This window comes from Dama dama, chromosome 19 (assembly GCF_033118175.1).
Source record: "Dama dama isolate Ldn47 chromosome 19, ASM3311817v1, whole genome shotgun sequence".
Lineage (NCBI taxonomy): Eukaryota > Metazoa > Chordata > Mammalia > Artiodactyla > Cervidae > Dama > Dama dama.
This window is the reverse complement of record NC_083699.1, coordinates 52,367,452-52,379,706: the sequence shown is the minus strand read 5'-3', so window position 1 is coordinate 52,379,706 and position 12,255 is coordinate 52,367,452. Positions and strand designations below refer to the sequence as shown.

General features: G+C 35.9%; 1 protein-coding gene across 1 annotated transcript in view; it reads left to right on the top strand.

Moving 5' to 3' along the window:
* Nucleotides 1-12,255, top strand: part of EAF2 (ELL associated factor 2) — a 44,463-nt gene that overhangs the window by 16,610 nt on the left and 15,598 nt on the right. Inside the window, exons 3-5 of the mRNA XM_061167048.1 lie at nt 2,067-2,203; nt 3,947-4,092; nt 11,187-11,444. Coding sequence (XP_061023031.1) covers nt 2,067-2,203; nt 3,947-4,092; nt 11,187-11,444 — 541 coding nt within the window. The remainder of the gene's footprint in view (nt 1-2,066; nt 2,204-3,946; nt 4,093-11,186; nt 11,445-12,255) is intronic.

Sequence of the window (12,255 nt, the reverse complement as noted above, 5' to 3'; positions counted from 1 at the left end):
GTCTGACAGGACTGAGCAGCACTTCACTTTAGTCTTTTATGGGGGCTTTCCAGGTAACCCTGGTGGTAAAGAATCTGCCTACAATGCAGCTAGTGGTAAAGAATCTGCCTACGATGCAGGAGTTCAATCCCTGGGTGGAGAACATCCCCTGGAATAGAAAATGGCAACCTGCTCCAGTATTCTTGCCTGGAAAATTCCATAGACAGAGGAGCCTGGTGGGCTACAGTCCATGGGACTGCAGATTTTTAGAAGTCACCTTGTTCTAACTTGATCTAATATTACTATTGTGTTCAACAAAATTATTATAATTAGTGCTGTAAAAATTCAATGTACTTCTATAAAGTTCAAAACCAAGCAATTATAACAATATATTGTTTAGGGATACATATATGTGGGATAAAATAAGAGAATGAGAAACATAAAATTCCTTCAGGGTTGAGGAAAGTGGGGACAAAGGATAGAAGAGGAGCATGTCGGTAAATGTGGGTTATTAGGAGTGAGCCAGGGTTCTCTAACCTTTTATTATGGAAAATAGAATAGTATAATGAACTCCTATATACTTATTGAGTTTCAAGAATTATCACCATTTTGCTGTTTTTAATATAGTCTCCTACTACTTCTTTTTCCTGTCATATTTTAAAAGCAATCCCAGATATTCACAAATGCTTATGTATACATCCTTAACTGATAAGGATATTTTTATTTTCACTTAAGGACCATGCCAACCATCACTTACCATAAAATTAATTAAAGACCTGGTCCATATTTATATTTTCATGATGCTTTCAAAAATGTCTTTTTTCAGCTTTTCTCCCTAGGAATCCATGTAAAATCCTTATATAGCGTATTTATGTATTCATTTATTTGTTGAGGTGTCATTAATTTACAAGGTTGTGTTAATTCAAGTATATATCAAAGTGATTCAATTATACATATCTATATATATTTTCAGATTATTTTCCATTATAAGTTATTATAAGATATTGAGCATATTTCCCTTTGCTATAGAGTAGGCCCTTATTGTTTACCTATTTTATATTCCTATATTGCATTCTGATATTATGTTTCTTATGCCTCTTTTATTCTGTAAAATTCCCTGACCTCTATTATGACATCAGTTTGCTGGAGAAACCAGATTAATTGTCCTAGAGTATGTACCCACATTCTGGATTTCAAATAACTTCTGTCTGGTATTATGTATCTTGTTTCTCTCTCCTCATGTTTCCTATAAGCTGGTAGTTATTTTTAAAAGCTTGATTAGAGTTAGATTGTTTGTAAGGCTTTTTTTTTTTCTTCAGGCAAAAATGCTTTGTAGATTGTGCCTTGTACTTTCTTTTATATTACATCACGAGGCATATAATGTCTGCTTGGCCCACTTTTAAGGGTGCTAAAATTAATCAGTGGGTTTAATGTAACATGTTTCTTGATACATTCATTTTACTTAATCTGCATAGTGGAGCACCTCTTTAATAAGATTTCAGACTTGACAAATTAAAGAAGGAAGAAGAGGAGGGGTAGGGAATATAATTCAGAACTTTTGTCCCCTTATTGTAAAGTACATTGGCTGTATTAGAATTGAACCCCAATGGCCTGTTGTAGACCAAATCAACAAAGGTTTATGAAACAAATCTTTACTGGCTTAGCGCAACTACTTCCTCTGGTCTCTTTCCTCAAGACAGCAATTTTGAGATCTCAGTCTCTCTTCATCTGTGTTTTTTTACTATAGTCCTTATTGCCAGAGTAGTAAATTTGGGTAGTTAACTTAGGTGACTTGAAGTACAGTATAGATTGAGAAAGACAGAAGACCTCAAGTGAAAGTCACTCAGTCATGTCTGACTCTGCAACTCCATGGACTATACAGTCCATGGAATTCTCCAGGCCAGAATACTGGAGTGGGGCTGTTCCCTTTTCCAGGGGATCTTCCCAACCCAGGGATCAAACCCAGGTCTTCCGCATTGCAGGCGGATTCTTTACCAGCTGAGGTACCAGGGAAGTGAAGATCTCAGTCTCTTTGAACTGAATTTCTATGCTAAATTTCAAGTAATAATAATAAACTTTTTAAACAGGGTTCAACTGCACCAGTAACTGTTTTCAAAGGTTCAAAGAAACCTTACTTAAAAGAATGCATTTTGATTATTAACCATGATACTGGGGAATGTCGTCTAGAAAAACTCAGCAGCAACATCACTGTAAAAAAAACAAGGTATGTGGTTAATGAAAGAAATATTTTATCAACACATAAATTGCTAAGAAAATGTCAATGAAAAAAGTTATTGGATTAAGTCACATTATTATAAGGATTTTTCTGTGTGGTGCAAGATGTTCTGATTTTTTTGCAAGTTTAAATTTGATGAAGATCCTTTAGCCAGACGCTTTTACCATTTCTCCCTATGATATATAAAAGCTTCTTTTGTTTCTAAAGGTTTTCTTATATGTAGTTATATCTTTATTCTATTGTAGATATGTTTGTAGAACTGGACTGAAAGGAGTCATCGTGTACTCTCCAAATAATATCATTATCATTAGTAAAATTTTATCAAGCACCTAGAAAACATGAAGCAAGAAAAGGGAGAATTTCCAATACAAATAGTAACCTCAAAACTTCTACATTTTAATTGGATAACATGTAATTGCATTTAAAAAGTCAGTAAGAGAGTATAGCCATCTCAGATTTTGGGGGGGAATAGCCAGTAGATTAATTAGCATGAGCATAAAGGGCTGTGCTCTAAAAGTCATAAAAATATTAATAGTATAGACAAAACTTGTTCTAGGAATTAAAAGAAGGGAGAAGTTATGGTTCACCAGAGCATTAACGGGGCTCTGACTGATGTACCTTAAGAGGAGGATAAGATTTAGGACTGTTTTCCTCAAACATATTTGCTGATAAGAATTACCATTGTGTGTTTGTTAAACATATGAGTTCCCGAACTCAACTGATCAGGGAAGGAGCCTAGGAACCTTTTTTTTTTTAATTATCCTCTCCTCTCAGATGATTTTTTTTGGTGGAAAAGTTTAGAAAATACTGATTTAATTATCAGAGAGAACATGAGGACGTAAACAAGGTAGGAATTTATCTGACTTATTTGGAACCCATGAATAAGATTTGCTTGAATAGAGCAGAAATTTGCTTCTTTGCTTGTGTACCAATATTAGAAATGGGGAATGAGGCTGGAAGAAGCTAGAGTTAGGTGAGCTAATGCTTTCAATATTAACTATGAAATTAGGGCAGTGTCTTATTGGCGGTGGTTATATACTGTATTAAAATTTTTTTAACCAGGGATCAACATGCTTACATTCTTGTTTTGAAATGTAAATATAACAAGCAAATCAATTTAAATGAAACCATGTGGGAAACAGAAAAATGCATAAACCATCATTCTTGAGAGTAGGAATGAAGAGAAAAGTGAAGTTCCAAATACTTTGTGAAGGAAGAACTAACAGGATTTGGTGACTGGAAATGGGAGCAGGAAAGTCAAACATAACTGTGTTATTTATACATACTCTTTTCTTAAAAGTATTGAAAGGAGAGTATACGAATCTTCTTTAGTAACATGTCTTAATGTTATAAACGAAAAATGTGGGAGTGATTTAACAGGGTGAAAGTTTCAAAATTTAGGGAATATATTGTACCTCTTGTATACTTACATATAATTTCATTTTATTTCAGTCATTTGTGTATGTCTTATCTCTTCAGTTTGGAGCGATGGTTTTGTTTTTATTCATATTTGTATCCTTCAGTGAACCTGTGTGTATGCCATGTATATAACAGGGCTCAATAAACATTTGTTATATAATGAATGAAGTTAATGCTTTAATCTTTGAATGTCATTTTAAAGATCTCTAGAATAAAGAACAAGCTGTCAGTTTTAGCAGCTTTGTAAGTTGAAATTGTTGTTATATTGCAATCATCATACTAGTTTTGACCTTTTGCTATTCTTAATGGCAGGTTTGAAGGAAGTAGTAAAATTAGGTATCAAATAGAACAGCAGCAGCAACAAATGCGAAATTCAGCTAGGACTCCCAATCTTATAAAACATTCTCCATCCGAAGACAAGATGTCCCCAGCATCTCCGATGGATGATATTGAAAGAGGTAAAATCTATGCATATGTAATGTCCCTTTACAATAAATTATTAGTAAATGTTAAGTGAAATCTTTCATTTTAATTGACAAGCAAACTAACCATACAATTCTAAAAGCATTTTTTAAATTATGGGTTTTTCTAGAGGAAGAATGTAGTTTAATGATTTTATGTACATGAGCCTATATATAACAGAATTTACATTTTTTATTATTCAGAGGAACAAGTATTTATTTATTATTCAGAGGAACAAGTTTAAATATGTGTAATTGGAGTTTTCTTCTCTTTGACAGTTATGATTCAAATTCAGGTCTTCACAGCTTCTTCCTGTTGAAGTTTTTTTTATGTATAGCCAGACTATAGATGTCTAAGATGTCGCCAAACCAATAGTGAAGTGAGGAGATGTAGGAAGCCAAAGCAGCAGGCAAGTTCTTCTGAATTGCTGCTCACTTCTCAGCAGGAAGGTGTTTCTAGGGAAGCACAGTCCCTTTGAAAGTAAGGAAACTTATATATCTATTTCTTTTCTAGCTGCAGTTTGGGTGTTTGTGTTATTGTAATTAAATGTGGTAGGAGCAAGATCCTGATCACTAAAGTTTATTTGCTTCTACACTTAGCCTTCATAACTTATATATCACTGTCTGTTTCCACTTACCCCCTTCTAAGCCCAGTATAGTATTAGATCCCTATTATATTAGTGTTCACTTTACAAACAATAAGGAAAATATAATCTCAGAACTGTTGTTGCTATAATGATTAGAGTACACATAACCTTTCCAGGTGACCTAGGTTTCCTCACAACCTAGTGGCTAGGTTCCAAGAATAAGTGTTGAGAAGCAGAGTGAAAGGAGAAAGGACAGTGTGGAGAGAGGTGAAATCTTTATCTTTTTAATTACACAGGCTCAGAAGCCATGTAGTATCACTTGTGCATGTGTTCGTACATGTTTTAACAGCTTTATTGAGGTATATCTGACACAAAATCTTCAGGTATTTAAACTACAGTCTGTTAGGTTTTGATATTTGTGCATCCTGAAGTTACAGCCACAACCAGGATAATGAACTTATTTATCACTCTAAAACATTTCTGCCCGGTCATTTGTAATACCGCTCTGCCAGTCCTCCCCACTCCATCCATTCCTAGGTAAGTACTGATCTGCTTTATGTCACTATCATTAATTTATTTTAGACATTTATATCAGTGGAATCATATAGTATGTTCTCTTTTTTTATGTCTATATTTTTGCACTAAGCATAATTATTTTGATAATCATCCATTATTGAAGCATGTATCAATGGTTCAATCCTTTTTTACTGCTGAGTAGTGGTCTTCTTTATGAATGGACAACAATTTGCTTATCTGCTCAACTTCAAGATGGACATTTGAGTTGTTTCCAGTTTTTGGTTTTTACAAATAAAACTGTTATGAATATCACACATAATTCTTTGAAAAGACAAATGTTTTATCTTAAGTAAATATGTAGAAGTGAAATATGTGCTGGAAGTAATGAATAGATTCAAGGGATTCAATCTAGTTAACAGTATGCCTGAAGAACTATGGACAGAGGTCTGTAATATTGTACAGGAGGCAGCAAACAAAACCATCCTAAAGAAAAAGAAAAGCAAGAAGGCAAAGTGGCTATCTGAGGATATCTTTACAAATAGCTGAAGAAAGAAGAGAAGCAAAAAGCAAAGGAGAAAGGAAAAGGTACATCCAACTAAACACAGAGTTCCAAAGAATAGCACGGGGAGACAAGAAGGCTTCATGGGCACAATAAGGACAGAAATGGTAGAAAACTAGTAGATACTGAAGAGATCAAGAAGAGATGGAAAGAATACATGAAGAACTGTACAAAAAAGATCTTAAAGAACCGGATTACTATGATGGTGTGGTCAGTCACCCAGAGCCAGATATTCTAGAGTGCAAAGTCAAGTGAATCTTAGGAAGCACTATTGTTCATAAAGCTAGTGGATGTGATGGGATTCCAGTAGAGCTATTGAAAACCCTAAAGGATGATGCCATCAGGGTGTTGCATTCAATATGTCAGTAAATCTAGAAGACCCCACAGTGGCCACAGGACTGGAAAAGGTCAGTCCTCATTCAAATTCCCAAGAAGGATAGTACTAAAGAATGTGCTAACCATTGGACAGTTGCACTCATCTCCCATGCTAGTAAGGTCATGCTTAAAGTCCTGCATGCTATGCTTCAGAATTACATGAACCAAGAACTTCCAGATGTCCAAGCTGGGTTTAGAAAAGGCAGCAGAACCAGATATCAAATTGCCAACATTCACTGGGTCATAGAGAAACCAAGGGGATTCCAGAAAAACATCTATATCTGTTTCATGGACTACGCTAAAGCCTTTGACTGTGTGGATTATTAAAAACTATGGAAAGCTCTTAAAGAGATGGGAATACCAGACCATCTTACCTGTCTCCTAAGAAACCTATATGCGGGTCAAGAAGCAACAGTTAGAACCCTGTGTGGAACAACTGATTGGTTTAAGATTGAGAAAGGAGTACAACAGGGCTGTCTGCTGTCATTCTGTTTGCTTAAGCTATACACTGAGCACAACATCCAGGCTGGATGAGTTACAGGCTGGAATCAAGATAGGTGGGAGAAACATCAACAACTTCAGATATGTGGATGATACCACTCTAATGGCAGAAAGCAAAGAGGAACTAAAGAGCCTCTTGATGAGGGTCAAGGAGGAGAGAGACAGAGCCGGCGTAAAACTAAATATTAAAAAAAAGTATGATCATGGCATCTGGTCACATTACTTTATGTCAAATAGAAGTGGAAAAGGTGGACATATCATGACAGATTTCCTCTTCTTGGGCTCTAAAATCTCTGCGGATGGTGACTGCAGCCATTAAATCAGAGGACAGTTTCTTCTTGGCAGGAAGGCTATGACAAACCTAGACGGTATGTTGAAAAGCAGAGACATTACCCTGCCAACAAAGGTCCGTATAGTCAAGGCTGTGGTCTTCCCAGTGGTCATGTACAGTTATGAGATTTGGGCCGTAAAGAAGGCAGAACGCCAGAGAATTGATGCCTTCAAACTATAGTGCTAGAGAAGACTCCTGCGAGCCCCTTGGATTGCAAGGATACCAAAGCAGTCAATCTTGAGGGAAATCAATCCTGAATACTCATTGGAAGGACTGATGCTGAAGCTGAAGCTGCAGTATTTTGGTCATCTGATATGAACAGCTGACTCACTGGAGAAGTCCCTGATACTGGGGAAAATTGAGGGGAAGGAGAAGAGGGCTTCAGAGGATGATGTGGTTGGTAAGCATCACCAATGCAATGGACATGAACTTGGGCAAACTTCAGGAGATGGTGAGGAACAGCAAGGCCTGGTGTGTTGCAGTTCATGGGATTGCAAAGAGTCTGACACAACTGGGCATCTGAACAACACCACCACCACGGTTCAAGAGCATCAATTCTTCAACGCTCAGCCTCCTTTATGGTCCAACACTCACATCCATACATGACTACTGGAAAAACCATACCTTCAACTAGATGGACCTTTGTTGGCAAAGTGATGTCTCTGCTTTTTAATATGCTGTCTAGTTTTTTCATAGCTTTTCTTCCAAGGAGCAACTGTCTTTTAATTTCATGGCTGCAGTCACCATCTGCAGTGATTTTGGAGCCCCCCAAAATAAAGTTTCCCACTGTTTCCATTGTTTTCCCATCTATTTGCTGTGAAGTGATGGGACCAGATGCCATGATCTTAGTTTTTTGAATGTTGAATTTTAAGCCAGCTTTTTCACTCCTCTGTTTTACTTTCATCAGGAGACTCTTTAGTGCCTCTTCACTTTCTGCCGTAAGGGTGGTATCATCTGCATATTTGAGGTTATTGATATTTCTCCCTGCAGTCTTGATTCCAGCTTCTTCTTCATCCAGCTTGGCATTTTGCGTGATGTACTCTGCATATAAGTTAAATAAGCAGGGTGACCATATACAACCTTGATGTACTCCTTTCCCAATTTGGAACCAGTCTGTTGTTCTATTTCCGGTTCTAACTGTTGCTTCTTGACCTGCAAACAGGTTTCTTAGGTGGCAGGTAAAGTGGCCTAGTATTTCCATCTCTTGAAGAATTTTCCTCAGTTTGTCATGATCCACACATTCAAAGGCTTTAGCGTAGTCAGTGAAACAGAAGTAGATATTTTTCTGGAATCCTCTTGCTTTTTCTATGATCCAACAAATGTTGGAAGTTTGGTCTCTGGTTCCTCTGCCTTTTCTAAATCCAGCTTGAATATCTGGAAGTTCTTGGTTCATGTACTGTTGAAGCCAAGCTTGGAGAATTTTGAGCATTACTTTGCTAGCATGTGAAATGAGGGCAGTTCTGTGGTAGTTTAAACATTCTTTGGCATTGTCTTTCTTTGGGATTGGAATGAAACCGATTTTTGTATATTGTCCTTGTTATATTTAACCTTGCTAAACTCACTATTCTTGAGCCTTTTTTGAAGGTACCTTAGGATTTTCTGTATTTACAGTCAAGTTATCTGTGAATAATGACAATTTTACCTCTCCCTTTCCAATCTGATGGTTCTTATTTCTTTTTCACAACTAATTGTACCAAGTAGAACCTTCAATTCAACACTGACTAGATGTGGTCAAAGTGGAAAACCTCTTGTTTCTGATGCTAGGAAATATTCAGTCTTTACAGTTACATGTGGTTTCAGTTCTTTACAATTATGTATGATTTCAGCTGTAAGTTCTTTCTAGATGTCCTTCATCAGGTTAATTTCTATTTCTTTTTCTTTTTTTTTTTTAATTTCTATTTCTATTATGCTGAAAGTTTTTATTCTTTTTTTGGTCAAGAACTACTGTTGAAATTTCTGCTATTTTGAGATGGCTTTTATTTTTCAGTTTTTAACATAGTGAACTATATGGATTGATTTTTAAAAGTTTGTATTCCTTGGAAAACCCCACTTAGTCATTATATATTGTCCTTTTAAATATTAGCACTTCTCAACCTCAGCAATATTGACATTTGGAATCCGATGGTTCTTTGTCAGGCTCTGACTTGTGTATTGTAAAGTACCTAGCAGCCTCTCTAGCTTCTACCCAGTAGATGCTAGTATCACCACTTGCCCCCCATTGAGACAACCAAAAATGTTTTCAAACATTGCCAGATGTCTTCCTACGTGAGAAAATCGTAGCTGGTTGAAAACCACTGGTATATATTATTAAATTTGATTTACTAAAATTTTGCTTAAAAGTTTTGTGACCAGGTTCATAAAGGATATTGGGAGTTTGGTTTGGTAATGTCTCTGTTGAATTCCTGTAGCAGTAATTCTGTCCCTAAGGAATGAATTGGAAAGTATTCCTTCCTTCTTAATTATACAGAAGAATTTGCATCAGGCTGCTATTATTTCTCCCTTAAATAACCGGTATAATTCACTAGTGAAGTCTTCTGTCACTGGAGATTTTTTGTGTGCAGGGTGTAGGGAAGGTTATAACTACAACCTAATTTTTAGGGATATTCACGCTGTTTCTTCTTGAGTGAACCTTAGTAGTTTGTGCCTTTTAAGGAATTGATCCATTTCATCTAATTTACTGCCGGTACTCTTGCCTGGAAAATCCCATGGATGGAGGAGCCTGGTAGGCTGCAGTCCATGGGGTCGCCACGAGTCGGACACGGCTGAGCAACTTCACTTTCACTTTTCACTTTCATGCACTGGAGAAGGAAATGGCAACCCACTCCCCTGTTCTTGCCTGGAGAATCCCAGGGACGGGGGAGCCTGGTGGGCTGCCATCTATGGGGTCGCACAGAGTTGAACACGACTAAAGCAACTTAGCAGCAACAGGGGCATAACGTAGTTCGAAATATTCCTTGCTATTCTTTTAATGCTGTAAGATCTGTAGTGCTGTCACCTCTTTGACTCCTTATATTAGTAATTCATGTTTGGCAGTGGTGGTTTAGTCACTAAGTCATGTCCGACTCTCACGACCCTATGAACTGTTGCCTGCCAGGCTCCTCTGTCCATGAGATTTCTTAAGGCAAGAATACTGGAGTGGGTTGCCATTTCCTTCTCTAATTCATGTTTAGTATCTTTTTTTCTTTATAAACCCAGCTGAGTTTTATCAACATTATTTATCTAAAGCAATCAATTTTTGTTTCATTTATTTTCACTCTTTTGGTTGTCTTTCTTGTTTTTTGCTCTTTTTTTTTTTTCCTTCTGCTTGTTTAATTTTGCTCTTCTTTCTCTAGCTTAAGTACAGCTTAGTTCACTTAATTGAAACCTCCTTTTCCTCCAACATAATCATTAAATGTCTTAAATTTTTCTCCAAAATGTACTTTATTTTTATTCCACAGATTTTGATAAATTGTGGTTTCATTTTCTTTCCATTAGAAGTATTTTCTAAAATCTTTTTTATTTCTTCCTTGAACCATGGGTTTTTCAGAAGAGCATTTATGTCTCAAATATTTGAAGATTATCTAGGTTCCATTTATAAATTTTAAATTTTATTTTGTTTTGGTAGAGAACATATTCTGTATAAATTCAGTCTTTTAAAATGTATTGTGGGACAAGATGACATAGACTTATCTGTTTCTGATTTTTCCCACAAAGTAAAACTATACACCCAGGAAATAATGCAAAAGACAACCAAAGGAGAACTCTGAAAGATGAAAAGAGGAAGGTAATCTGGTTAGAGACCTCAGAAAAGACGAAAGGAGGAATAGCATAGTCAGGGCATCTTATAACCTACCCCTTCAGAAAATAACTCTTGGTTGGGTGGTAACAAAGACCACACTCAAGCTTTAACAACAGGTGAATTGGGTGTCAAAATCTAAAATGCCAGTTTCCAAGCAGAATTTTAGAACATATACGGTGACAAGAAACTGTTAGGAATGATTATTCCTGGAGAGTAGGATTAAAAGAACTTGAGGATGGGGTAGGAAGTAGGGTTTTACTTTTCATTTTGTACTAGTAGAGGAGCTTTTTAAATAAAATGCATAAAATGCTGTGAATGTATACATTATTTATTCCTCATCAAGTTCATTAGAAATTGACACATTCAAATTTTGTTATGTTTGTTTAATATTTATAGTTAACATTATTTATTTGACCTAACTGTTAAATTCTGTTTAATTTTCAGAACTGAAAGCAGAAGCTAGTCTAATGGACCAGATGAGTAGTTGTGATAGTTCATCAGATTCTAAAAGTCCATCATCTTCAAGCAGTGAGGATAGTTCCAGTGATTCAGAAGATGAAGAGTGCAAATCCTCTCCTGATCCAGAGAACTATATCTCAGAACATCCTACCATGTCTATCATGCCACAGTACAGGATTCCTGAGATAGTGTCCGGTCAGAATAAACATCATGACAACAATGGCCTTCTGATGAATACTTTAAGTAAGTATACATAAGCATGAGTAATTGGAAAAGTAAGAATTCACAATGGAACCACACTGATTATGATCTAAAATTTAAATAGAATGGCTTCTTTTTTATTAATTTAACAGAAATCACCATTACCTTCTTATTAAGTTAGTCATTTTCTTTTGATTCTGTGACATACTGCCTTATTGGCTTTTCTCTTTTCTTTCAAGATACTTTTCTGTCTTTTCTTTGCTGGGTTATAATCTTCTACTCAGTCATTACAGCTCAAGTTTCTCAAAGCTTAATTCTAGGTCCGTTTTTCTTTTTATTCTATAATCTTTCCTCAGATAAGTTCTATATTTCTCTTGCAATCAATACTTATTTACATATAACTTGTAAATTTGCATCTCTCACCTGCACCCCTCAGCCCTAGACACAGAAGTCCTAACTACCTACCTTCCTCAGGGACTTACACTGTCTATTCAGCTAGAAATATATCTTTCTTTCCATGTAGATAATTTATTCTCTAGATTATATTTCAGGATTTACTTGATCAAGAAAGTCTTTCTTAAGTCTCTTCTGACAAGATCAAATCCCCTTGTTATAGACCTTCAGAGCAGTATCTTCTTTATATCAATTGTCATTTATAAATTTATATGTTATTGGATTTATTCTCTTATAAGCTCCAAGAGGGCCGTTATCTTGTTTATTTTGCTTATCACATAATACTAGCATTGACAAAGTACCTGTTTCTGTTTCATAGATAGGTCCATTCATGTCATCTTTTGGATTCCACATGTAAGTGATATTGTGTGGTATTTGTCTCTCTTATTTGGACTTATTT